Raw genomic sequence first — 24960 nt, 5'->3', positions numbered from 1 at the left:
TTCTAAGTCACAAACATAACTATCTTATTATATTCCTTCCTTAATAAGCTCTAGTTATACATTGTTCCCTTGCTCTAGGAAGCTAACCCCTTCCGAAGTGGCTTACATCGGTGAAGCCAGTCGGTATAGGGAAAGTATTCCTAACACCTATGAAGAAGGGCAACACATGAGTCAAGATTGTGATTCGGTATATATTACACTCTATACGTAATTCAGATATCGGTTTGATCTGCACGATCAACATGATCGAAATCTGTTCGTAGTGGTCCAAACTGCCCCAACGTGTCCTCAAAAATTTCGACCTTGGGCTACTGAAAATAGACGACTCTAAAATCCGACTCGTTCTCAGGCTCAAGGCTCGTTCCCACCTGAGCTTCATGTTCATGCGCTTACTTGACTTCTTCCCTTCATAATCACACTTATCATCGTTAGCTAACATGGACCATGCCAGCCAAGCGCTGGCTCAGGATATCCCCAAAAGCGTGCGTAAAATCATATGAATACACGTTCTAATTGGGGTGGCGACGTTTTCTGAGAATTTTTAAAATTTGGCGTGTTTGAAAAGTAAGTTAAATTATTATAGAGCACGTAAAGCTGTAGAATGTGAATATAAAGGCCATCATATCTATAGTAAATCACTCTGGAAGAGGTCATCACTCTTTGCCATGATGGACGGTACCTTCCAGCAAGTTGGCTTTAAGGAGGTTCGCAGGAGCTCATCGTGACATACAATAAATAGCTTTGAAAGATATATGTTGTTTGAACTTATTTAAAATAAAAGAAAAATATCATACCATGGCTACAGCAATACGTGCTTTCATCCTTCTATTGGCCTGTGTATAGCTATGGCATAATCTAAAGCCAACTAATGTCCCAATCACTTGGCGTTTCACACCTGAACCATGCAGATATGTATCTAGCCAACAATGAAGATAGTCTGACTGTTCTTTGGCACAGCTATGACATACAATGTTGGTTATGACACATTATCTCTTTGCCTAAATCTCTGCCTCTCTTAATATAATTGTATAGCTTATACGAAACTACACTGGTTCTGCAGTATTTGGTTGAATAAATTATACCATGTAGGCACATCGATCTGAAGTATATGAAAGGCTTCAGTGAAATTGATATTATCCAACTCTTCAACAGTAGCAGTGCTGTTATACTGCCAAAAGTATGTAGCCTTCTGGATAAGTGTATCCAGTTCGGCTAAGATGATTGAGATAACAAGGCTCGAAAGACGGGCAACATGGTAAGCGTCATGAAGAATTTAGGTGTTAGTGATCTTGCGAAGAGCAGGCCGCCGCATAGCTGGAGTGCGATAGAGGTTATTGTTTAGTATAATCTGCCTGCTTGCCTTGGATGCCAGCTCATGTCATTAATAAACTTTGGAAAGGACCAATGATGCCGCCGAAGTACATCAATCACCTTCTCAATCACCTCATATGCCAGGACACGTTGCCCAGTCCTTTCTCTTATATCTGCCTCTCCAAGCTCATATCTAACAGGTGTAAAATCAACCCCGAGGATATCATGATCACTATCTTCAACAGATATAGGACTTTATTCGCGGACTGCTGAAAAGATTGAGAACTGTGTCAGATGGAATTGCAAGATGTGAAGACGGTGAGGGTGGAAGGGGTTCCATTGTCGTTGTAATGGATGAAGGGATTTATGCACTGCCTGCTTTCAAAGTTTGAAGCTGAAAATAGATAATCTAACGTAAAAGATATAACCCAGAAGTCATACGCGCACATTCACAGAGGTTCTGTATCTACTCACTGCGACCATTTGCAGTCAGACAGGCTTGACGCGTTATGATTGGCCCACTTGTTCAGTGGACTTGGCATGAGCTAAAAATAGTTTAGCGTCAGCCCGAAACACCTCAGTGAAGCGTCTGAGACAGGTAAGTTTAACCCCAAATTTGAATGCGAGGAACTCATGAAAGTCACATGACAGTGGCTCGTGGAAGCATATTAAAAAGTATATTGAAAATTGAGTTGAAAATAGAGAAAGCACGAGATGAAAAACTTTTATCCCCATGTCCTTTAGATCGGACTAATGTGGTTGGAGTCCGAAGTCTCGTGATCACGGCTAAGCTTCGGCGTGGTTCGCGCGTTCCGGGTTTTCTCGCATCGACCTTTGCTCGAGACAGCTTTTCGAGCTCCTTACCACAACCACTCCTCTCTACACCCCCTCGAACTCCTTCAGAATGTTCAGGAGGTAATTACTCTGCTTCATCGAGATGCCATTAGATGGCATTGACAGCAATTGACTGACTTTGGCACAGCGCATTCCCACGCTCCTTGCGGGCGGCTTCAAACCTTACCCGTCCTCGTTTCCAACCCATCAGAAAGAGCTTTGCTCCAGCAGTAGCGTCGAGATTCGCATCGACTGCTTCGGCAAAGGATGGCAAGATTCATCAGGTCATCGGTGCCGTCGTCGACGGTACGTCGTGATCACGCATGCTCGCACCCGAGATGATTTTTGCTGATCAAGCTCGGCGGACTCTGTCATCAGACAAGCTTCAAAAGCTCAACAACAGCATCATCTCTCATCACGGGCTATCAAGGGCATCAAAATAGAGACTAACAATGATCAACAGTGAAGTTCGAGACAGAGCAGCTGCCCGCCATTCTAAATGCCTTGGAGACCGACAACAACGGCCAGAAGCTTGTCTTGGAAGTTGCGGTACGCCATCAATAGACGCCCAATTGATCTCAATACAGAACTTACTGACATCTAATAGCAACATTTGGGTGAAAATGTGGTTCGCTGCATTGCCATGGATGGTACGTGACTTCACATCGTTTTTGACACCTCTTTGAGCTAAGTCTTGGCAATAACAGGTACCGAAGGTCTCGTTCGGGGTGCCATAGCTACTGATACTGGCTCGCCCATCATGATTCCTGTCGGCCCAGGTACTCTCGGCCGTATCATGAACGTCACGGGTGACCCAATTGATGAGCGTGGACCCATCAAGGCCACCAAGAAGCGCCCTATTCACGCCGATCCACCAGAGTTCGTTGACCAGTCAACCTCCGCTGAAATTCTCGTTACTGGCATCAAGGTCGTCGATTTGCTTGCCCCGTATGCCCGTGGTGGTAAGATCGGTCTCTTCGGCGGTGCTGGTGTCGGCAAAACCGTGTTCATCCAAGAGTTGATTGTATGTTTTGCGTGGTCCTTGAGTCTAGACAAAAGGCATTAAAAAACTAACTGGTCACAGAACAACGTCGCTAAGGCCCACGGTGGTTTCTCTGTGTTCACTGGTGTTGGTGAGCGTACCCGTGAAGGTAACGATCTGTACCACGAAATGCAGGAAACCTCGGTCATTCAGCTCGATGGTGAATCCAAGGTCGCACTGGTGTTCGGTCAGATGAACGAGCCACCAGGTGCTCGTGCCCGTGTTGCCCTGACCGGTTTGACTGTTGCCGAATACTTCCGTGATGAGGAGGGCCAGGATGTGTTGCTCTTCATTGACAACATCTTCCGCTTCACTCAGGCCGGTTCGGAAGTGTCTGCCTTGCTTGGTCGTATTCCATCTGCCGTCGGGTACCAGCCAACCCTCGCCGTCGATATGGGTGCCATGCAGGAACGAATTACTACCACGCAAAAGGGCTCGATTACCTCCGTCCAGGCCGTCTACGTGCCAGCTGATGACTTGACTGATCCTGCACCAGCCACCACATTCGCTCACTTGGATGCTACCACTGTGCTTTCCCGTGGTATCTCCGAGTTGGGTATCTACCCAGCCGTCGACCCGCTTGAGTCTAAATCCCGTCTGCTCGATCCACGTGTTATCGGTGAGGAGCACTACAACACCGCCGCTCGTGTGCAACAGATGCTTCAGGAGTACAAATCGCTCCAGGATATCATTGCTATCCTCGGTATGGACGAACTGTCTGAAGCTGACAAGCTTACTGTCGAGCGTGCCCGTAAGCTGCAGAGGTTTTTGTCACAGCCATTTGCTGTCGCTGAGGTCTTCACTGGTATCGAGGGTAAGCTCGTGGACTTGAAGGACACCATCAGGAGTTTCAAGGCTATCATCAACGGCGAGTGCGACGATCTGCCAGAAGGTATGTTTCGTGTAAACGCAGCTTTTGGCGCCATTACTAATCCATTGTGTAGGTGCATTCTACATGGTCGGTGATATCGAGTCCGCACGAGCGAAGGGTGAGAAGATCTTGGCTGAGCTGGAGGGAAAATAGATGGTGGTTCATCGAAGAGGAGGTGAAGACGCTTGCACATCACGAGTCATATCCTCACTCTCTCATGGCGCAATTGTACAAAAACACAACTCGAGAGACAACAAAAGCTAGAGGGGGCCAACATGTGGGTCTATCACGTCTTTCCTCTTTGAGCGTGTAATCTAGGTCTTTTTCTGCTGTGAATGTGCTGAACTTTTCCTTTGTTCGACGGCTTGTGCAGTGTTGATTTTTCGTTCTATCTCCCTTCGCTGTCCTACCGTGTTGCTAACGCGTTTGCAATTTTCGTCATTCAGTGCTCTGTAGTCTGGTAAGAAATCGCATGCGTGTTGGCGGTAAGCTCTAATCTGTCGATCATGAGTAACGCTTTACTCGGAAAATATATGCAGGAGGAAAGAATTTGCGCTATCCACATATTCCTCACCATGGCGACCTCACTGGGCTCAGCCTCAACGTAAACACAACTATGTTAGGACGAGGCCATCATCACGCCCGAAAGCAAAAGCAGATCAGGTCAGCTTTGACTTCGCCACGTGGATGGAAGAAGACGGACAGAGCCTCCACTCCACGAGAGCGACTGGAGCAAAGCTGTGCAGATGCTCATGCGTCTGCGTCTGTTATACTTTCCGGGATCTACGACGTGGGCAGGGGTTTTTTTAATTTATTTATTTTTTTTTCTATAAGAGAAAACAAAAATCTATTCTTCTTCCATTTCTCTCCCTTTTTTTTTTTTCTTTCTTTCTTGCTAAATACATTCCGAGCTTGCGAGACCAGGGCACACAGGCTGTGCCTGAGATCGCGGGCCTTGCGTGAACAGATCGGCCGGAGCAGGAAACGGGACGGGGCGAAAAGCGAGAAGAGGGTGCGAAGTCTTGCCAGGAGCGAATCGTCAAGAGGACACAAAGAGGTCCTGTCCTCCTCCTCCTCCTCCTCCTCCTCCTCCTCCTCCTCCTCCTCCTCCTCCTCTGTGGCACGCGCCGCCGCGGAACGGGACAAGAAGGAGGAGACACACGAGCTCACGCCTTTCGCCTTGCTCTTGCCCCGGTGCGGCCGTCCCCCTCGCGAGGGAGGCGAGGTGGTGGTTGTGGAATTTCTAGGGGGACGAGCAGCGTTCCCTGAGGCGGTCGCTGGCTTTTTGTACGTGTGTTTTCGCGACGCTGGATGTATGGGGGAGATGGACGATAAGATAGACAGGAGATAGACAGGAGAGAGAGAGAGAAGTGTGTGTGCATGTGTGTGAGCGTAAAGGCTGTTAAGTACACTTACTTCGAATAGAAATATTCGCGTGGTGATAGCATTTATTTCCCATCCGAGGTTTGCAATGGAGAAGACCTCAGTAGTAGAAATTTTCTTACTTGCTTCATCGCTGGGCTAGGGGCTTAATCCAACAGCTCGTACATGTCAATGGTCTCCGCCAGATCCTCCTAACGGGTATGGATAACCTTCGACTTTGCCTTTGTGAACGATTACTAGCCTGTCACGTTCGCCTAGACGAAATGAACGTCCAACTATGACAAAATCAAAGGTGCTGCCTACTTCGCGCCGTGAAGTTAGGTACACGGAGCTTCACGCACACAAAAGAACATGTTTGCTGTGGAAGAAATGGGTTTTGTATTTGGTGGTTTGCTAGTGTTACATTGAGTTCCGTCAGACGTTTATGCAAGAACGTGTAGGCCAAGTGTACATACACTTTTGTAGACCTCGCTTGCCTCGTGGTTCTTTTGTTCATTTAACCTGATACTTTGAGAAACGCTTCAACGCGCGACACGATTGACGACCACAAACGTCCTTCAACGAAACGGACATTAGTGTGTGATACATATGACGAAAGTAATCTTTTGTTTTTCTCCCATACGACCCCGAAGAATGTGGCTTTTGTGTCTACGACTCAGCGTTGGCAGCCCCGCCTTTCGGACGGTTGTTACTGTTGTTGAAGTTCCCTCGTGTGTTGCCACCACGCGGCCCGTAACCGCCGCGGCTATTGCCACCACCTCTGAATCCACGGCCGCGACCTCTTCCGTAGCCGCGACGGTAGTTGTCCACGGACCCTTGCCCGAACGTCTCCATGTTCTTCTTACGCTCTTCGTTCCTGAACTCCGCGCCGCGCTTCTCCTCACGGTCTTTCAGCTCGCTCGATATGTTGTCGAAGAAGCTCGTTTTCTTGTCGTATATGGCCTCTGCCTTCGGAATGATGACCTCTTCAACCTTCTTGCCAGCGTCCTTCTCGCCATTCGCCGTTGCTGCACCGTTGGCGGCTCCGCCAGCAGATTCAGATGACATGCCAAGAGGTGAGCCCGTAGCGATGGCTTCTTTAGCGAGGTCTTCCTTGTTAAATTTGGCATTGGCGCTCTCGAAATCGAAATCTGTGGTGGGCACTTCAATTGGCCTACTATGTTGGTGATGGCCTCCCCGGCCACGACCGCGACCACGTGGAGCCGCTACATGGCCGCCTGTGCCCTGCTGTCGGCCGTGACGGATGTGGTCGTCTGTACGCATTTCCTGGACCTTCTTCGCCAAGTTATCCACGCCTTGCGAGCCACTCTCTTGCTGGCCCATCTTCTGGGCCATTGGTAGCTTCGCCATTGCGGCGGCGACTGCGGCGGTTGCGGCTTGCGTGGCACTGGCAAAAGATTGTGCATTCTGTGGTTGGGTATTTGAGCCAGATTGAGGACTGGTTTTGGCAGCAGGATTTATTGGGATTGGAGCCCGACCCTTCGGCCCAGTCGGTGGAGCTTGAGTGGTGTTCACAGTTGGTGCGGCAGAAGAAGGGGCTTCCACCACCGTCTCAGCTTCCGGAGCTGGTGCATCCTTCTGTGCAGTTGCAGTTGCAGATGTAGCTGTAGGAGCTTTGCTTGGCTCTGCTTTGGTAGGAGCCTCAACCCGTTTTTCTGGAGCTTTGTTGTCTTTGGAGGTTCCAATTGGCGTCGGCTGCTGTCTAGGCGTCTGCTGACCAGGATGTGACGGCGCAACTTGGGGAGGGAAAGGGTTCGGCCCTCCTTGTGGAAATCCTTGGCCTGGAGGATACCAGCCCGGAGGCGGCGCACCACCATACGGACCAGGACCTGGATACCCAAAGCCAGGTGCACCAGGGCCAGGTGGGAAGCCACTTCTGCCGAAGCCTTGGTTGTGCATTGGAGGAGGATATCCTGGGAAGCCTTGGCCATACGGAGGAGGCTGACCAAAGGGTGGTTGCTGCGACGGTGTGCCAGCTTGATGTGGAGGACGTTGTGACTGCCCACGTGTCGAACTAAGTCAGTACAATGCACCCCGATTGACAGGCTTCATAACAACGTGGGGACAAAGTGTCAAGGTGGTCAGAAGGAAGGCAACGGAAATATCCACACGGTTTTTGCGCTCTTGGACATTTTGAAAGAGTTTTACATCCGAAAATGCTTCATCAACCCACCAAGCCCATATGCCGAACCACCGTCAAAGACAACGGGGCTTGCAGCACGCAGGCGAAACCCATGAAAGGGATAAAACCATGGGCTTTGATTATTTTATTCTTTTCTCTCATCACAAAAACAAGAAGGTACTTACGCCCAAGATGGCAGGGTCATCGGGGACCTCTGCCTCCTGCTTGGGGGCGGCCGGTTTGGGCGGCTCCTCGATCCTCAGGTCCTTCACGTCGCTGCCTCGGAAGATAATGTACTCGTACAGGCGGTCGCTGGCCGCGACGGAGCCCGGACCCGTGCGCCTGTCCTCCGTGCCCATGGAGCGGACATTTTCGAGCGCGACGGTCGAGTTCTCGGAGCTGATCTCGTGGAGGGTGCCGACGTAGCGGATGTCCGCTTTGGAGATGAGGGATATGCGGGCGCCGATGTACTCGGCCATTGATGAAGATGGACGTGACTGTGCGCGAGAGAGGTGGTGCGGCGATCGATGTTGGTGAGGGGCGGGAGAAGAGAGCGGGAGAGAGGGAGAGAGAGACAAGAGTGGAGAGAGGAAAAGAGAGGGAGAGGGCGATTGAGAAAGAGAAAGGAGAAGGAGTGAGGGAGGAAGGGGAAGGAGAAAGAAGACGTGAGGATTGAGGCTGCGTGAGAGGAGGTCGTGACTGCGCTGGGATGGAAGGATGAGCTTGCGTTTGTGTGAGAGAAGGTTTGGATGGTTGGACGGTTGCGAGCTTGTGCGCACGCTTTGGGGGGACTCGAGGGCGCAGCAAAAAGCGCTAGGGTGTGGGTTTTCGTTCGCGCGCCCAAGGCGGCGGGAGAGCGGGAAATCTTGGCGGGGAGTCGCGCCAACAAACACGCCCAACGCCGCAACGGAGGAGTCGGAAAAGGTCAGCGGCTCGACGTGATGCGAAGGGAAAGCTCAGAGGCAAGCCAATTGAGAGCAGCGAGAGGGTTGCCAGTACGGACGGGCAGGCTGGATATGCTGAGGCAGAGCGAGCAGAAAAAGCTGAGTGCATGCGGAATCTGAAGGCCGATTTTTTTCTCATTTACTTTGGCTGCTTTATTACTTTCCGCTCACATTTCCCTCGTCAGATAAAAAACCCATGGAAAAAAAAGGTAAATAAATAGGATTGATCGATCCAAGATCATATTTTTCTATCCTCCAAAAACCAGGTCAGAAATCCAAAAGCACTCTGCCTCATTTCACACTGTCTCCCTCTCCTCTTTCCTTTCCCCCCCAAGAGCAGACAGTCCGTGCTGGATCAAGCCAAAAGGCGAAAAAGGCCAAAATAAGAACCAAAAAAAAAATAAAAAAAAATGAAAAAAAAAATTCGCACCCGCAATGTGATGGTCCCCAAATATGCGATGCATCGATCGAATCGATGATCAATATTTGACAAAGGAGCCATTTAAAAACGAAAAAAAAAAATAAAAATAAAAATAAAACCCACACCGAAGAATGAGCGACCTCTCCCCCCTCTTCCTCTCCAAAAGCTGACAGCCTCAGGCTGACCAAAGCCATTCACAAGGTGCTGGAACGGGGGAAAGGCCCCGTCCTGCTTACGAAAGGGAAAGGAGAAAAAGAAAAAAAAGGATGGAGAGGAAAGGAAAAAGTCAAGAACAAGAACGCGCGCATCGAGGCGCTCGCCACGTTCGTCCAGGTGCCTCATCCGCACATCGCGCAGGCGCCGCAAGGAACCAAGGCTTCCTTTTTTTTAATCCCTCGACGATCAGGCTGCATATGCACGATCAGGCTGAAGCCGCCACCCCTCCCCCCCTTTTCCCTAACCGTCCTTTGAGGACGAAGAACAGCCCCCGTCCCAGTCTCCATCCACACCGGTCCCCGTCAGGCTAGAGCGGCCAGGCTGTGTGTGTGTGTGTGTGTGTGTGACACGGGCGCAGGCTTCCGGGAAATTTGTCTCACCGTGCAAGGCAGATGTCTGAGACCGGTCAATCACGAGCCATCGGGTCGCGATTCGTCCAATGGCTCGATCTAGCTGAAACAGGACGTGGACGGGCGGAAAACATCACTCAAGGGCCTCAAATCGATTGGAAGATTGGCACATTGCTCCATGCTGGTTAGGCTGCTAACTGTCGCTGCCCGGCTGTGATATTGCCTATTCTATTTCTCACACATTGTACGTGTGCCTTGCTATCTCAGCTCGCCCTTCCAATTGCTCGTGTCTACTCAGCATTGCGATGGGTTGCGTGCGGGAGGGGGTGGGAAGGGGTGCTTGTGAATAACAAGTGCATGTGATCCAATCAATTGCTAAATGTGGGTTCCAATGTGTGTAATGTGATTGGGGAAGGGGGACGGGGGTTGGGGTATCGTGATGCAGGTCATGATGGTATGATATGATATGATATTGATGCGTATCGATTGGGGGTATCAAAGCAGCGTACAATCCCATGCCTCCCATGAACACGAGACAAAAATTGCTCACAGATGCCCTCTTGGGCGGTGCCTTCCGCTAGCATTCATTCTGATGAGCGGGGCAATGTCTGTGTTTGGACAAACCCGGATTAAAAACTCCAACCAAGACCAAATGAAAAATCATATACTAGACCGTACGTGTGTTGTGGTGTTCGTGTGATTGCGTGTTCGTGTGTGCCGGGGGGGAAAAGAGAGAAAATGAGAGAGAGAAAATGGTTTGGTCGTTATCGTGATGTGGCGGGGTATCGTCAAGGAACGTGTCGTAAAAAGGGCAGCATTCAGCAGTGCAGTTTCTGGTGTCTGTGAGTGCGCGCGCGTGTGCGATGGGGGTGAACGGGGCGATAGAATCCAAAACGCCGTAAAAATGTAGTGTTAGGGTGTGTTCTTGTCACGGGCGAAGGTCGATCTCGTGGTGAGGAGCCAGCCACTCAAGCACGCTTGCCAATGAAGTACTTGTCGTCAAACCAACCAACCTTCTCGAAGGCGGTCCAGAGCTTGCTGGCTTTGTTGACGTCAATCTTGCAGGCCTGCTGAGCGTCTGTCTTCCTGAACTCCTTGCCTTTCTGCATACACTGCACCCTTGCGACAAAGATGCGCCGCTTGCTTGTCAGGTAGGTGGCGCAGGACAGTCTAAGAGTGGCGGCGAGGTTGACCTCGGCCTCGTGGAGAAGGTGCCGGTCTGGGTCGTGCGACAGGTCGAGCATCGCTCCTTTCCAATCCGCCTTCAACGCCTTGGCGTTATGGCCAAGGTTGTCGGTCGGAGGGCAAAAGTCCTGAATGCTGTTGAAGTCGACGTCATCTCTGTTGGAAGGCGCCTTCGGTGCCTTGGGCAACGTTTCCTTGGCCGTCATGGCAAAGTCGTTGAAGACCTGCTGCGGTGGCGAACGCTTGGGCTTAGGCACCCGCTGTACGCGTGGCACCGTCACCTTCTTTCTGAGTCCTCCTTCGGGCGCGGGAGCCAATCGCCTGTGCGGAAGCGTGCTGGTTGGTGGCTTCTTGGCGTCGGCCGTGGCTGCCTCCCTTCGTGCCTTGGCCTTGATCTCATCGTAGAAGGCAAAGGTCTGCAGCGAGGTAGCCCACCATTTCGCCCGGTTTCTGTTGAATCCGGCGCCCACCGATGTGTTGAACTTCATGTTCGAGAGGGTGTCCAGCACCAGTCTGTATTCGTCCTGGGAGCACAGGCGACCGTGGGTGGCGATATGCTCGTCGATGGCGGCTTGCTCGTCGTCCTGTGGGAACAAAGGGCCCTTGTTCACATTCTCGATATCCTCTCTTGGCGGGAACAATGGAGGATCTGTGGTGCCCTCGTCCGCCCTCACCATGTCGTCCTTGTAGATGTGTGGTGAGATGGGTGGCGAAGGCAAGGCCCGCGGGTCTTTCTTCGCCATGGGTGCATAGGTCGAACCTTGCGACTGCGACGAGGCCATTGCAGTCGATTGCGACGGTGTCCTTGACATTGAGACGCTGACGGGGGAGGAGAACAAGTCGACCGTTCTGGTGGCCTCTGGTGGGGAGAGCAGCGAGCCAATGTCCATTGCTTTCTCCTTTTGCTTCTGCGGGGTTTCCATAAAATTGAATTGTTGTTGATGTTGTAGCAGCGGCGTGTTTTGGGACATATAAGAGCGGACAATTGGAGGCCCCAATGCCCAGTTAAATCGTATACGTCGGACTTAGGCGGTCGGACGTTAGGCTGCAACTAGCGAAGATGCTGATGAAAGCGGGAAGACGGGAGAACAAAGCAGAAGTGGTCAGAACGGGATGACTGATCACGCTCGTATAGCGTGACTGGAGCGATTCCCGCGCTGTGGCGAAGCAGATTGAGTAAAAGTGGAAAGTGCGCGGCCAGGCGGATTTATATGTAGGCAGACGCCCTGGTTGTTGGGCAGATGTGGATCTGGGTTCTGGTATGGATGCGGCGGACAAACGCGGCGGTCTGCTCGCCAACGGCAGATTGGCGTGATCCCAGAGTCGAGAAGGCCTAGAGCGGTAGTGCGGTACGGTCGCACGAAAGTAGCGGGAGGGAGGGAGGGAGGAGGGGGGCAGGTGGGTTAAAAAAAGAGGACCAGCGAAAGTGGAGGAGGGACGTGGAACAAAGGCTGGCGGTACGTATCGAGCAGGACAGTGACACAGGGCACACACACACTCACACACACGCGCGGCGCTGGAGAAAGAGGGAGGGAGAAAGAGAGAGCACAGTGAGGTCAGATGGGCGGCCGGCGGGGTGGCAATCAAGGTTGCAGGCAGCAGAGCAACGCAGTCATGCGGCTGGGAAAGTGGCTCGCAAGGAAACCGAAGGGAAAGGAACGGGCACGAAACACAGAGCCGGGCGGCTCTCATATGATGATGGCGACGATGCGTTTGAGGCAAGTGAAGGGAATGCCGGCCTCTGTGTCCAGCGAGGGCGCGCGCTTCTTGTTCGCAGCAGCGGTGCTTGGGCATGATGCGAAACCGACTGCGCGCACTGGGCTGGCCGCGTGCAATTCGTCAGCCGGCAGCCTCAGGCCAGGGAAGGCGCTGGAACAGATTAGAAATGAGCTCCAGGAAGGCGCGAGCTGCCTCGCTTCGGCCGGCCGCCATTGGTGGATGCGCGGGCTGTCCATGTGGTTGGCGAGCACCCTGGAAGGCGTTGGAAAGAGTGTGAATCATCCGTTGCTGGCAGTTGTCGACGCAGACTGCCGCTGAGCACTTGGCCTCAGTCCTGCGTCCAACGAGCCGGCGTGACTGAGCTCGTCCTGGGCCTGGCTTGCTCTTTGGCACCACCCGCCGGACAAGGGTTGTTGGGCCCAGCGCCACCTTCGCCGTGCATCTTGACCCTTTCGGCGCCGTTGGAGGGCGCACACGCTCTCTTGCTCGCTCTCAATCACATGTGTGCACACACGCACGCCACACACCTTCACTCAACTCGCACACACACACACACACACACACACACACAACACACACCCTCCCACACACGAACACACTCTCCCTCTCGCTCGCTCGCCTTCCCTCCACGCTGTCCTCTCTCCCCTTTGCGCTCGCCTTCACGTTGCCTCCCACGCGCGTCGTGCTTCTGCGCACGCACTCCCCCCCCTTCCACCCCCCTCTCATCTTCTTCTATCTTTCTCGTGGGTGCCTGCACGCCTCTTCCCAACTCGTTCGCAGCGCGACCCAGCCGCCCGGCTCCTCGACCCTGTTCCATGCCCAGGCCGTCATCATCGTCAACCATCATCGCCCTCTCATTCCGCCGACATATCCCACCCACACCGCGCTCGTCGACAATCCTGCTCCACCCTCCCAACAATCGCAATTGACCTTCTGTACTGCGCTCAATTGAGGCAGCTCCTCTTGCCCCGGCTGCCGTCGTGTCCGTCAATGGCATCAATTGGGTCCAGCGCACCAACACGTGGCGCCCTTTGCTGTTGCGCCCCGAAATCCAGGCAGCAAGCGAGGCGCCGAATTGTCATGCTCTCGCGAGACAGCCTTTTCTTGTTCCTCCCGTGCCACTTTCTGACCGGGGGCTCCAGAACAAGAAGGCATGCGTCGCGCCTGATGCCAAACCATGCACCGTCTGCATCTCTGATCGAGAATGGTGGCACGCTAAAGCTGGGCGAATTGATTGTCCGGATGACTGCTTGCTACTTGTACGAGCTGACGCTCCGCCCGGCGCGAGCCTCCGTAAAGTCCGACTTGTACAAATACCTGTCCCCCATCTGCTCTTGGCCCCCCCCCCTCCCCCTTCGCAATCATGGATCAGTGACCAGGGGCCCCTCCTCTGTCTTCCAGTACATTTTGAACGTCTTGTACTGTACGGCCCCGTAGATAAATGGCGTTATCGTGCTTCCTCGCACCCCTCTCCCTTTGCCCCCTCCCACTGTCAATGGCTCCCCGTCACTTCGGTGAGCTGCGAAGTGCCGTGTGTGGGGTACGTAACAGTGCTTGTGAGAAGCGAGCCCCATCGCGCATCCGTTTCCGGCAGACACGAAACCGCTTTGTTGCGCCAGCTGTACCGCTGCATGTGAACAAAGAGGCCTAGAGCCAAAAAAGAAAGAAAGCTGCAAAGAGCTGTGACTGGCGCGGTGTGCCTGTCTCAAGCGACCTGCTTCTCGCACTCTCTGTACGCCTGACTTGCTGCGCGCTGACGTACGGCCCCAGCATCGCGCATGAGGTGAGAGCCGATGTTCACGAGACCCCATGGTCGACTCAACGGAGAGTCAAGGGCCTCCCGCTCTTCCCGCCGCCAAAAATGGGTTGATACGAACCGCCCCGATGATGCGTCGTGTCGGGTGCGCACGGATGGGGTTGCTCTGCTTGTCCATGTCGGCGACGCTGGTGATTGACTGTACGAGCTGAGGCTACGCAGCCGCGCGACCGCTGCCATGTCTGACACCCGCCGCCAAACGCTGCTGACGACGCTGCTCGTCGACCTCACATGCCCGTTCCTGTTCTTGTTTTTTTTTTTTTACACCACCTGGATCTTCGCAACGTAGTATTACTCGCATACGTTGCCGCTGCACGGGAGTTTCGTGGCCCTGAGACCCTGCATGAAGCAGAGATTCGGGTGCCGTAGACGGCTGCTGCAGTCGGCCTCAGCATCGCAGCACACAGACACCCGAGCGAGATCTCAGTTGTGGGGTGGAGGGGGCGTGGCGGCCGAAGGGGGGGCCGGGTTGGGCGGGTGTGTGTGGTCGGCCGGGGCGCGGAAGAAGACGTCGAAGTCGTAGAACGTCCTCGACGTCAGAGCACAAGCGTTGTCGGCGGACGACTTGCTCCCCATTGTCGCATTCTCGTGACGGCCGCGTCGAAAGCCTATTTGGCAACGGCGGACGGCGATCGACGATTTCGACCAAGAAGAAAACGACAGACCAAATCGCCATTCTGCTCTTTCGCGCCCGCCAGCTCGTCGTGGTCGTGGACGCAGTCGTTGCGGTGTGCCCAGGGCTGTTCCAGCGCGGGATGGATCACAGGACAACACCAAGTGTCCAGATGACCTAGACGCTCTTCTCCCGCTGCTGCCGCGTACAATTCTTGCGAAAGCATAAGGACGGTACGTACCGCCCCTTTGTTTCGTTGGTGTTGGTTTCTGTCCAGTCTCGTCCTCGTCCGTCCTTTGGATGCGATGCTAGCCGCTCCTAGCAGGTCCAAAGGGCTGGCTAGCCTTTGCGCGTCAGCACAGAAAAATCGCTCACACCAACGGCGGTCATAACAGCGCGAACAGGTGCGACAGCGAGCCATTGAACGTCGTCTACCGCATACGGCGCGTTTCCTGCGCAAATGGTCACCGTTATAGATTCTACCTGCGTGCTGATACAACGCCTCTTACAGGCCGATTGGCTACTTTTATAGAAATGCGCCAAGACGCGTCCTACATTTGCTTGGGCTCTGAATCTCGCTGCGAACATGTGTCTTGTCCGCCGGGACATGCACGTCCTTGGTCTCATGGGTTTTTCGCTTCGCGCAATATAGCGAAGAAATCAGAGAGCTACAGAGCCGGCCACCGCGTCGCGTGCAGGCGCCCGTCATCTTCAACGTCGCGCCCGGAACTGCCCCGAGTAACCGATCTGTGTCGCCCTGCCGTCACCGGACGAGGACGATCGGACGTCCACTCGAAGGAAGAACAGGACCGTTGACGCGACTCCGGACAGAATCGAGCTATGATACACGCGCGCCTCGCGCAATGCCATCGTCGTCGCTGCCCACCCCGCGCGCCGTCGTGACCTCGCTGCTGGACGCCATCTCTGCCCAGCCCGCTCCGTCCGCGCCGTCGGCCTCGTCGAACCCGCTCAAGGACGCCTCTCCTGCCCTCAGGTCCCTCCTGCTGACCCTGCACGTGCTGTACCCCAACGAGTTCCTGCCCGCGCTCGACGTGCTGGACCGCAGGCTCGTCATGCGCGTCCGCCTCGCCGCCGACGACGGCGAGGCCGCCACCGGCGTCTACTTCGTGCGCTCCGCGCAGCAGCCGCCCTCGCACGCCCGCTTCGTCAACCCCCTCGCGACGTGCTACGAAGTGCGTCTCCTGCCCTGGAACTGCTCGTGCCCGGCCTTCGCCTTCAGCGCCTTTCCCGCGTCCGTCTCGCCAGCGATCCTTTCTTCTCATGTGTTTTCAACTTCCACTGCTGCTGCTGCTCCTACTACTACCACCAACACCACCACCACCACCACCACTACTACTACTACTACCACTATCACCACAAACACATCGACTGCTGCTGCTGCTTCCGCCGCTCCCGCTCACAACGACGGAAGCTTCGGAGGCGCTTGCCGCGCCGAAGCGGACGTGCCAGTCTGTAAGCATATCCTCGCCTGCGTCCTGGCTGATCGGTGTCCCCAATTGTTTGGCGGCGGCGTGGAAGACAGGCTGATGGACAGAGACGAGTTCGCCGGCTGGTGTGCCGGGTGGGGAAGCGGATGAGCCAGCTGATCAAAGCAGCCAGTCGGGACATGCTCGCGTTGGTGGTGGCGATGCTCTCTGCATTTGCTTTGTCCTTGTCCTATCTAGCTAGCCCCACTAGAGACATCCTACATGAATTGGCGCCTTGCAGCCCATAAGCTCCTTTGAAATGCAATGCATATGCGTCTACCCGCCAGAAAACATACTCTTGTCGGTTCCTCAAGATCATTACCTCCCAGTCCCGTCACATATTCATTTCTTTTCCTCTCCACTACGACTTTTTCTTGCCCTCCTTCTTCTCACCTTCTTTGCCGCCTTTGCTCTCTTTGGCCTCTCCGTTAGAAGCGCTCGGTGACTTCGTTCCGTCGCCAGCCGCCTTCTCCTCCTCCTTCTTTTCCCCGTTGCTTTCCGTCTTCCCATCCTTCTCCTCCTGCGCCTGCCGATTCTGTATTTTGTTCTCGATCAAGTCATGGAAGGCCGTAATGGCCCTGATAAGGGAGCTCAGGTAAATCGCCATCAGCTGATCGTTCGTCTTCACACTCATTGCGCGTGCGAGCTCTGAGTTGTCGCCCGCCAGACTCCCGTGGTCTGCCACGCCGTTTGTCTGTGCACCGCTCATCGCCACGGGCTTGGGCGTCGAGAGATTGGGGAGCAGGTTAAAGACATCTTGCAGGTTGCCGAGGATGGCGTGGTTGACAGGAAGATCGCCGTCGATCACTTTCTGCAAATACTGGCCAATGTCGCGCAAGCGCAGGTGCAGGCCTTGCAACGACTGGAGCTGGGAAGTTATGCGAGTGGAGAGTGTACCGGCGGCTACGTCGCGGATGTCGCGGAGGAGATGTTCGACGCCGATTTCTTCTGCTTCTTCTGCTTCTATTATTGAAGGCGTGTGCACAAAAGTCTTGCTCGTTGTGGTGCCGTCCTGTTCGGACCGTTAGCATGCCATGTATGAATGAAGGGAATGTACTGTATGGACCAGAGGGGAAAATGCGCGGACAACGTACGTCTTTGATCTCCTCGACGGCAAAATAAGCATCTGTTGGCACGCCGACTTCCTTCGGCTGCACGTCAATGATAACCAACAACGGATTAGGCGTATAGCGCTTAAATAACTCGTTGATCTCCAAATCGGATGCTCGTAGCTTGGGTCCAGAATGATACCATCCTATCAGCTTCTCGCGTGCGTTGACCTTCTTGAACATGTCGTTCATCGACTCGACGTAGTTGTGATCTAGGAACCATACCGAGGGGTCCTTCTCATCTTCCTCGAAAGGTACTGCAGTTGCCAATCAGCTTTTAGGCATCCCATCTGTACGAGTGTGCAATGTACCAGCAAAACTGTTGGACACGCGCACATTCTTCCCATCGTTCTGCCCTAGCAGCACGCCCACCACACGTTTCCGTGTCCCTTTCGCTGATCGGCCATAATGATCTGCTACTGACAGGAGGACTAGGGGGGCAACCGAGACCGTCCGTTGCACGAGCGACAAAGTCTCTGCGGTGGTAGCAGGCATCTTGAGATGCGAGCTAGTAATGAAGGAGTAAGGACGGTGAGGAGAGATGAGAGGAGGCGTGCGATATAGAGCTGGCGGTATGCACACGTTATTATAAAGTAGCGAAAGGATCCAATCTGTGTGTGACGGGGGCTAGAAAGCTAGCTTGGGCAGTACTTGATGTTGGCTGATGATGGCAGAGCTTCGTTCGCTCTTTGGAGAAGGCAGAGCACGGACTACGCGGCTTTGGCGTCTATCGCGTGTGCAATTTCAGCCTGGTCGAGAATTACGGAGTGGAAATCATCAAAACTTATCTTTCGAATCTTTTGTCGGCTTGTCGTTTCCCGCCGAAAGAGCTATTCTCATCATCAATGTACAGGATTAACGTCGAGATTAGAACTCATCGGATCCAACCCCCTTCGCCGCCCGTCGATGGCCTCACATGCTCGTCTCCTCTTAGAGCTGATATCCACCAACTTTTTATGATAACGAATGGACACTTTGTGATCCCCTCCTTCTTTCGAACGAGGTTGGAGAAGAACGTGTGGATAAATGTGTTTAATCGACACGTAGACATGATGCTTTTATGATGAGGCAAAAAAAAAAAAATGAAACCAGCTTTACGACGATGTGTCGTGATCCTGGTACCTGTTGTCATCGTCTCCTTCCTGCTGGTCAAGATAGCTTACGTATTCGAAATGGTTTATGTCACTATCACGATAGCGTGAATGTCGGCACATGGGCCTCCAGAATTTCCAATAAGGGCTCCTCGATTTGAGGCTGTCATTGGCGTAATCTTTTTTCTTCGCTGTGTGGTCATGTTCTCTGAGTAGCAGTGTCTTTTCCCAAGAATAAACTCCCGTGAGCCATGCATTTGCATGCGAGAATCAAAGGCCACAGAATTTCTAAGCTATGCCTTTAGCTGCAGTTCAGTGCATAACCTGTAATTCTAATAAAGATATAAATAAGCACGACCTCACTCATCGACAAAGGTCCAATCAAGTCTACTCGGTCTTTTGTAAAATTTGCGAAAGTACTGCTCTGATACTTGAAAAATGGAAAAGATCAATCTTTTCATTAAGAACTAAAGACGTGTAAATACGTGTGGGCTAATTTCATTTTTAACCATGTTGATATATCTTGCCTTTCCTAAGTCCAAAACCGCCATTTCTCTAAACGTGCTTAATCCGGCAAATCTGATATCAGTATTACAATACCTAAATCTTCTCTTCAATCGCTCGCATACATGATTTTAATGCCGTCAAGCCGTCACTGTAAGGTCGCTTACAACGTTTCTTCCAACGCCAGGACCATTGCGGTTCTGGTCGGAATGTAGACCTGTAAAAAGTTCTTTCGCCCATTCCAAGCAAATGGAGTGGTGAAAAACCGGGTGTCGTCCTTGATATTATCATGTCCCCCGAACGCAGGCGAATCCGTGTTGATGACGATGCGATAGGTGCCTTCCTTCTCTACACCAACTCTGTAATCGGTGAAGCTGTTGGTGGGGTGGAAGTTGAAGATCCAGAGCAGTCCTGCACGCTCAAAGACAATGACTTTGTCTCCCTCGTGTTTCAGCGAGACGTACGCCGGAGGACTGTGTAGCCATCCATATTTCTCCTCTGTCCATTGCATTTTGGCGTCGAAATCGTTGAGGAAGCGGTATCTTAGCAGATGGTCATCCACGAGGTTGAATTGCCGTCGAGCGTAATGGAAAGAATTGTTGTTTCCTTCACGTGGGAAGTCCAACCACTCGGGGTGACCAAACTCATTGCCCTCGAAGTTGAGCCAGCCTTCACCACCAAGTCCATGGGTAATCAGCCGGATGAGCTTGTGAAGCGCAATACCTCGTGCAATGACTGGTGTCTCGGGGGTTAAAACGCTCATGTTGGTGTACATTTCTGCGTCGCACAACCACATAAGTAGCGTCTTGTCGCCGACAAGAGCTTGATCGTGAGATTCTGCGTATGCAATTGTTTTTTCGCCATACCTGCGATTTTCCAAAGTGAAGCACAGGTTGCCCATATCCCAATCAATGTCTTGTTTTTCTTTGAGCCATTTGATGTACAGGTCGGGAATAGCCATTGCGAGGCGATAGTCAAAACCAATACCACCGAGAGAGAGGGGGAGACAGAGGGCGGGCATTCCGGATACGTCCTCGGCAATAGTTATACAGGACGGATAGAGATTGTGAAGCATTTCATTGGCGACCATCAAATAGACGACGCCTTCCTCATCAACATTTGGGCCAAAATATTCATGGTACCCTCCAGAGAATCCTCTTTGTCGTGTTAGCCATATTCTTTTGAGAACCATAGAATCTACTCACGTTCCGATTCCATGGTGCGTATACATCATGCTTGTCACTCCGTCAAATCGGAACCCATCAAATTGATACTCCTCCATCCAGAACCTTAGATTGCTTAGCAAAAACCGCATGACTTCGTGATGTCCATAGTTGAAGAGTCTGCTATCCCATAGGTCATGCCTTCCTTTACCCCCTTCATGAAAGTACTGGTGGTCACTACCGTCGAACATGTTCAGCCCATCAAGCACGTTTTTCGACGCGTGACTATGTACCACGTCGAGCAATACTACAATACCCATACCATGAGCTGTATCAATCAGCTCCTTCAAATCTTCAGGCAATCCATACCGGCTGCTTGCCGCGAAGAAACTGTTGATTTGGTATCCGAAGCTTGCGTAATACGCATGTTCCATGATCGCCATCAACTGGATGACGTTGTACCCTAGATTCTTGATGCGTGGCAGCATGTTGCGCGTGAACTCTTTATACGTAGCGACTCTAGGCTCGGGCGACGAGATACCGACATGTGCCTCATAAATTCGGGCGCTAGCAGGCTTTGGCGGTCTTTTATTCTTGAATACATATTTTTCATTTTTCGGGGGGTTCCAAAATCGGGCGTCGTAGACAGGGGAGACAGAAAGGTCTTGAGTGACGCGCGTAATCCATGCCGGGATGCGCTCTTGTCGGGCCTGTTCGTTGGGAACGACGAGGGAGATCTGCAGACTTAGATGTTAGTGATAGAGGACAAACTTGTGAAGGAAGGGAGACTTTGCCTTGATCTTAGAATCGTGTGCCATGGCTGGCTGGCCGTTCACCGCTGGTATGGTGAGTTCGAATACGCCGAACTGGTTCTTTTTCATCTCGTGGGAATCGCGATTCCAGCCATCTAAACCGTGCATTAGCTTGCAAAGTTCTGCAAAGTTGCCCTGTTTTCCTACTGAAATCTCCAATGAGATACGCTCTGAGAGCATTAGGCGCCCACTCTCGATACACGATGTCGTTGTTCGGCTGCACATTGAAGCCGAGTACCTCATATCCCTAGCAACGATGAGCGTCCACAAGACGACAGCGGTCGTGATGAAGCTTACCCTACTGAACTTCTCCAGCCCCCCTTCTGTGTCATTTATGCGTTTAATCCAGTCTTGTGCTTTGCTGAAGCGGGATCTCAGCTCAGCCTTGAACGGCTCCAGCCAGGGATCGATCTTCAGGACTCCTACAGTATATGAGTTAACAAAAGGTGCCCGACGACGGCAAAAGCGTCAATGGCGTACCGGTGCCATCATTTGGGAGATCACCGGCGGGTTTGCCCATTACGGTGTTATCAGAGGCCTGGCTGACCTCCATCTGGGCAGCCATATTTTCTCGGCTGAGGGTGTGTATCCCAACCAATCGTCAAGGCTGAGTGTGAACTGCGCTGTTTCGAGGGTGAGGTGCAAAACTTGATTGATGTCGAAGAAATGCGGCTTCAATTCAGGTTATATGGACTGCAACGAAGTGGCTGGCGAGAAGGTTACTGTTCCCCGCAGGTCGTGGGGAGATGGTCGTACATGCTGGGGACAAGCCAGCGGCGAACTGTCGAAATGTTGACTGCGGGACGTCATACCAACGGCGCCGCCAGACCGGAAGCGGCCTAGATCGGCACTTGCTTGGGGGCCCGCGCCCCTACAGAGCAGCGGCACTCTCCGGGCAAGCTGGGGCGCTGCCATCCTGCGTGCACTTGCAGTCCGTCACCGAGTCGGGCTGCGCTAAGTTGACAGAGGGGCTGGCCGCCCGGCCTGCTCGTCCGAGAGCCGCAACGACAACCCACCAGTGATACCATCTTTCCCTCACCTGTCCTATCCCAACCATATCCCTTTGTTGCTCCATCTTCTCCTACTGTTGGCCAACTACCAGCGCATTCTTGGAAGCTCCTCTAAGCTCCCGACCAACAATCCTGTCGCCACGCCTGCGCACGCCGCTCACCAACCCCGCCCGATGCGCCTATTGCGGCCAGGATAGTGGCATGACTCCCATGTGCCAGCTCAACTGAGGCCAAAAGCCGCATGCAAGATTGATTCAACCAGACTTACAACGAGTTGTAGATTCGTGCCGTCATGCACGCTCCAAGATCGCGGGCACCGGCCCTTGTTTCGTTGTCTGTCTTATCGCTGTCCCGCAGGTCCAATGTTGTCCTCTATTCTCAATGCCAACGCCACTTCAGCTCGTCTCCTCCGTCATGTAATTCCGGCCAATTCAGCCGCTCGGACTTCGGCTCACAACCATTCACTGGAATATACGAGCCGGGACAGCCTACCAGCGGGCCCCTCGGAGCAGCCAGCATGCTCGGTGCTCCGAGGATAACTCCTAAGATGCTGAAGGAGCATCTCGACCAGTTCGTTGTGGGCCAAGAGCGCGCAAAGAAGGTGCTCAGTACTGCAGTATACAACCACTACCAACGTATTCAGGAGTTGCGGCGGCAGGACGAGGAGGTACAGGAACTCATGGCGCAACATGCGAGGAGAGAGATGCACAATGCCAATAGGCACCCCGTCGAAGGTAGTACCCGAGACGCTCCTTCCATAGCAGTAAACCCTTCCTCTTCACTTCATTCGAGCTTTTCTGTCTCTTCATTTCCTTCCCAGCAGCAGATACGGCGTAGCACCGAAGTCGTGTCGAGCACAGATAATGGTGTGCTGACCCTTGAGTCAGACGAGTTTCCCGGGCAGCAGTCGACGGTTCATGTACATCCCTCAGGCCACCAGCCGCAGTCGCCGATGCCCCCTCCACCTCCCTTACAAGATTATTCACCGCTTACCATCGAGAAGAGTAATGTGCTATTACTGGGGCCCTCTGGAGTGGGCAAAACCCTTATGGCGAAGACGTTAGCTCGAGTGCTCGAGGTGCCATTCAGTATGTCCGATTGCACACCATTGACCCAAGCAGGATATATCGGAGAAGATGTAGAGGTCGTCATTCAGAGGCTGTTGGCAGCGTCGAATTACGACGTTGCCAAAGCGGAACAAGGGATTGTTTGTTTGGATGAGATAGACAAGATCGCTACGGCTAAAGTATCTCACGGCAAGGATGTCAGCGGTGAAGGTGTTCAGCAAGCGCTCCTCAAGATCATAGAAGGAACTACCGTTCAGGTCCAAGCAAAATCTGAGCGTTCGGCTCCAGGCCGACACCACGGGCACATGCAACCCCCAAATTGGCAGCACAACGGTTCTAGCAGTCCGCTGGGCGGTGGACAGTCCCCTCCGACGCCTGGGGGCAAAAATGAAGTGTACAACGTCCGGACAGACAACATTCTCTTCATCTGCACAGGTGCCTTCGTTGGCTTACACAAGTTGATATTAGACCGGATATCGCGCGGAAGTATCGGGTTCGGTGCACACGTGCGAGCTGCAAACCCAGATTCTGATTCAGGCGCGCACAACACTTCTTTAAAGCCTAGTAAAGATAACGAGGAATTGTTCCGCAAGCATCTCCCCTTCTTCTTCACACCAACCAATCCATCAACTGCTGACAGCGGAGAGAGTGAGTTTAACACTCTTGATCTCGTCGAGCCAGCCGATCTTCAGAAATACGGCATGATACCTGAGCTGGTGGGCCGCATACCAATTTCATGCGCACTGTCCTCCTTGAACGAAGAAGCTCTAGTTCGTGTTCTTACCGAACCACGAAATGCACTTTTGAAACAGTATGAGCAACTCTTCAGCCTGTCGGGGATTGAGTTGCGTTTCACTTCTGCAGCCTTACGCGCCATCGCTAAAGATGCGTCTGTAATGGGCACTGGTGCTCGCGGTCTCAAGACTGTTCTAGAGCGTCTTCTAGGCGAGGCAATGTTTGAAGCTCCTGGATCAGCAACGAAACATATTCTCATCACGGAGGCCGTCGCTCAACGTAAAGTCGCTCCAATTTACTTAGCTAGGGGCCAACAAGGGCAGTTCCATAGCTTGATCGCGGCTGAGGAGGAAGAATGGGAGGCTAGGCAAGGGGGCAGAGGCAGAAAGGATGGAGATAGAGCGGCAGATTTCAGGGAGTTCAGGGAGAAAGCCATGGCAGCAGGTAGTTATTGAATATGTCACTAGGTGATATTTACATGTATCTCCTAGAAGGGCCTGAGTTTGTATATAACGATCTTGATGTTCGATGTGATAATGCAGTGACTTCTAGCCTATTCCCTCTAATGTGTCAGCTTTAGATCTGCGCTGACAGAAGTATGGTGACGATTAAAAAAAACAAAATGACATTCTTCGATTTCCAATTTCAAAATTGATGAATACAGATGAAATGGTATTTCTGAAGGTACTTTCCACATCTGCCTGGAGACCTCTCGGCTTGCGAGTGTGATCCACTACATGATGGACGCGCCGAACGAGGTACAAATCTGATCAAGACGTGATTTGCACTTCAACAAAGCCGAAGACATGTCTACCCCGTTATGCTGCCCTCTTGATTCCTTCGAAATCCTCGACTCTCTTTTCAGGCGCAAGCATTTCGACGGAAATCGGTAGCACGCTGCAGCCACGCCAATTACCACATTCATACTACACTATGGACACATATGGCCAGCCTCGACCAGAGTGGATGATCCATGATTTTATTTGAAATCTCCCCTTCAGCCCCAATAACTTTGGAAACCATGAGTTTTGATTGCAGAGATATTACTGATATATTCTTTTCCCCCGCGTAGATGCATCGCTTATCAAACACAAAGCAAAACTAGGAGCTCCTGAGTTGTGGATACAGATCGGCCTTATGGGTTAGACTCGGTGA

At 52.6% G+C, this 24960-nt stretch overlaps 8 protein-coding genes across 11 annotated transcripts; 4 read left to right on the top strand and 4 right to left on the bottom strand.

Annotated features, from left to right (window-relative positions):
- Positions 1-2027: 2027 nt before the first annotated feature.
- PV09_09589 (ATP synthase subunit beta, mitochondrial) lies at positions 2028-4419 on the top strand. The gene is made up of 7 exons (XM_016363676.1): positions 2028-2226; positions 2294-2451; positions 2609-2694; positions 2753-2795; positions 2853-3169; positions 3230-4079; positions 4132-4419. The coding sequence occupies exons 1-7, from the start codon at positions 2216-2218 to the stop codon at positions 4209-4211; spliced, it is 1545 nt and encodes a 514-aa protein (XP_016208516.1). The 5' UTR covers positions 2028-2215; the 3' UTR covers positions 4212-4419.
- A 1231-nt stretch (positions 4420-5650) lies between these two features.
- On the bottom strand, positions 5651-8362 carry PV09_09588. Of its 2 annotated transcripts, XM_016363675.1 has the most exons (3): positions 7749-8362; positions 5897-7439; positions 5651-5834 (listed from the first exon to the last, which is right to left on the bottom strand). In XM_016363675.1, the coding sequence occupies exons 1-2, from the start codon at positions 8040-8042 to the stop codon at positions 6090-6092; spliced, it is 1644 nt and encodes a 547-aa protein (XP_016208515.1). In that variant the 5' UTR covers positions 8043-8362; the 3' UTR covers positions 5651-5834; positions 5897-6089. The 2 variants fall into 2 exon arrangements, with proteins under 2 accessions (XP_016208515.1, XP_016208514.1); XM_016363674.1 differs by having other exon boundaries at positions 5651-7439.
- Positions 8363-9674: 1312 nt separating this feature from the next.
- On the bottom strand, positions 9675-12460 carry PV09_09587 (uncharacterized protein). The gene has a single exon (XM_016363673.1). The coding sequence runs from the start codon at positions 11648-11650 to the stop codon at positions 10463-10465; it is 1188 nt and encodes a 395-aa protein (XP_016208513.1). The 5' UTR covers positions 11651-12460; the 3' UTR covers positions 9675-10462.
- On the top strand, positions 11916-13522 carry PV09_09586 (uncharacterized protein). Its single transcript, XM_016363672.1, has one exon. The coding sequence runs from the start codon at positions 12240-12242 to the stop codon at positions 12714-12716; it is 477 nt and encodes a 158-aa protein (XP_016208512.1). The 5' UTR covers positions 11916-12239; the 3' UTR covers positions 12717-13522.
- A 1277-nt stretch (positions 13523-14799) lies between these two features.
- PV09_09585 lies at positions 14800-16574 on the top strand. 2 transcript variants are annotated; one of them, XM_016363670.1, is made up of 2 exons: positions 14800-15060; positions 15223-16574. In XM_016363670.1, exon 2 carries the CDS (start codon positions 15691-15693, stop codon positions 16423-16425), a length of 735 nt encoding a protein of 244 aa, XP_016208510.1. In that variant the 5' UTR covers positions 14800-15060; positions 15223-15690; the 3' UTR covers positions 16426-16574. The 2 variants fall into 2 exon arrangements, with proteins under 2 accessions (XP_016208510.1, XP_016208511.1); XM_016363671.1 differs by having other exon boundaries at positions 15040-15060; positions 15339-16574.
- Positions 16321-18480, bottom strand: PV09_09584 (26S proteasome regulatory subunit rpn-8). The gene is made up of 3 exons (XM_016363669.1): positions 17735-18480; positions 17409-17680; positions 16321-17326 (listed from the first exon to the last, which is right to left on the bottom strand). Exons 1-3 carry the CDS (start codon positions 17916-17918, stop codon positions 16676-16678), a joined length of 1107 nt encoding a protein of 368 aa, XP_016208509.1. The 5' UTR covers positions 17919-18480; the 3' UTR covers positions 16321-16675.
- Positions 18481-18953: 473 nt separating this feature from the next.
- On the bottom strand, positions 18954-21763 carry PV09_09583 (1,4-alpha-glucan-branching enzyme). The gene is made up of 6 exons (XM_016363668.1): positions 21474-21763; positions 21291-21415; positions 21141-21240; positions 20976-21088; positions 20224-20918; positions 18954-20175 (listed from the first exon to the last, which is right to left on the bottom strand). The coding sequence occupies exons 1-6, from the start codon at positions 21556-21558 to the stop codon at positions 19182-19184; spliced, it is 2112 nt and encodes a 703-aa protein (XP_016208508.1). The 5' UTR covers positions 21559-21763; the 3' UTR covers positions 18954-19181.
- A 230-nt stretch (positions 21764-21993) lies between these two features.
- Positions 21994-24432, top strand: PV09_09582. Of its 2 annotated transcripts, XM_016363667.1 has the most exons (2): positions 21994-22737; positions 22891-24432. In XM_016363667.1, the coding sequence occupies exons 1-2, from the start codon at positions 22296-22298 to the stop codon at positions 24258-24260; spliced, it is 1812 nt and encodes a 603-aa protein (XP_016208507.1). In that variant the 5' UTR covers positions 21994-22295; the 3' UTR covers positions 24261-24432. The 2 variants fall into 2 exon arrangements, with proteins under 2 accessions (XP_016208507.1, XP_016208506.1); XM_016363666.1 differs by having other exon boundaries at positions 21994-24432.
- The last annotated feature ends 528 nt before the right edge of the window (positions 24433-24960 follow it).

This window comes from Verruconis gallopava (genome assembly GCF_000836295.1).
Source record: "Verruconis gallopava strain CBS 43764 unplaced genomic scaffold supercont1.85, whole genome shotgun sequence".
NCBI lineage: Eukaryota > Fungi > Ascomycota > Dothideomycetes > Venturiales > Sympoventuriaceae > Verruconis > Verruconis gallopava.
Note: the sequence above shows the minus strand (reverse complement) of the source record. Positions and strands in the feature narration are given on the sequence as shown.

Excerpts from the sequence above, each read along its gene's own strand:
- PV09_09589 (XM_016363676.1), top strand. Across the intron at positions 2,796-2,852 it reads TCGCTGCATTGCCATGGATG|GTACCGAAGGTCTCGTTCGG; the intron begins GTACGTGACTTC and ends TGGCAATAACAG. Across the intron at positions 4,080-4,131 it reads GTGCGACGATCTGCCAGAAG|GTGCATTCTACATGGTCGGT; the intron begins GTATGTTTCGTG and ends TCCATTGTGTAG.
- PV09_09588 (XM_016363674.1), bottom strand. The coding sequence starts at position 8,042 with ATGGCCGAGTACATCGGCGCCCGCATATCCCTCATCTCCAAAGCGGAC. Across the intron at positions 7,440-7,748 it reads ATGACCCTGCCATCTTGGGC|TCACAACGTCCTCCACATCA; the intron begins GTAAGTACCTTC and ends ACACGTGGGCAG.
- PV09_09587 (XM_016363673.1), bottom strand. The coding sequence starts at position 11,650 with ATGTCCCAAAACACGCCGCTGCTACAACATCAACAACAATTCAATTTT.
- PV09_09586 (XM_016363672.1), top strand. The coding sequence starts at position 12,240 with ATGGGCGGCCGGCGGGGTGGCAATCAAGGTTGCAGGCAGCAGAGCAAC.
- PV09_09585 (XM_016363670.1), top strand. The coding sequence starts at position 15,691 with ATGCCATCGTCGTCGCTGCCCACCCCGCGCGCCGTCGTGACCTCGCTG.
- PV09_09584 (XM_016363669.1), bottom strand. The coding sequence starts at position 17,918 with ATGCCTGCTACCACCGCAGAGACTTTGTCGCTCGTGCAACGGACGGTC. Across the intron at positions 17,681-17,734 it reads CGTGTCCAACAGTTTTGCTG|TACCTTTCGAGGAAGATGAG; the intron begins GTACATTGCACA and ends TGGCAACTGCAG. Across the intron at positions 17,327-17,408 it reads CCGTCGAGGAGATCAAAGAC|GACGGCACCACAACGAGCAA; the intron begins GTACGTTGTCCG and ends CGGTCCGAACAG.
- PV09_09583 (XM_016363668.1), bottom strand. The coding sequence starts at position 21,558 with ATGGCTGCCCAGATGGAGGTCAGCCAGGCCTCTGATAACACCGTAATG. Across the intron at positions 20,919-20,975 it reads CACACGATTCTAAGATCAAG|ATCTCCCTCGTCGTTCCCAA; the intron begins GCAAAGTCTCCC and ends CTAAGTCTGCAG. Across the intron at positions 20,176-20,223 it reads ACGCACCATGGAATCGGAAC|AGGATTCTCTGGAGGGTACC; the intron begins GTGAGTAGATTC and ends AACACGACAAAG.
- PV09_09582 (XM_016363666.1), top strand. The coding sequence starts at position 22,296 with ATGCACGCTCCAAGATCGCGGGCACCGGCCCTTGTTTCGTTGTCTGTC.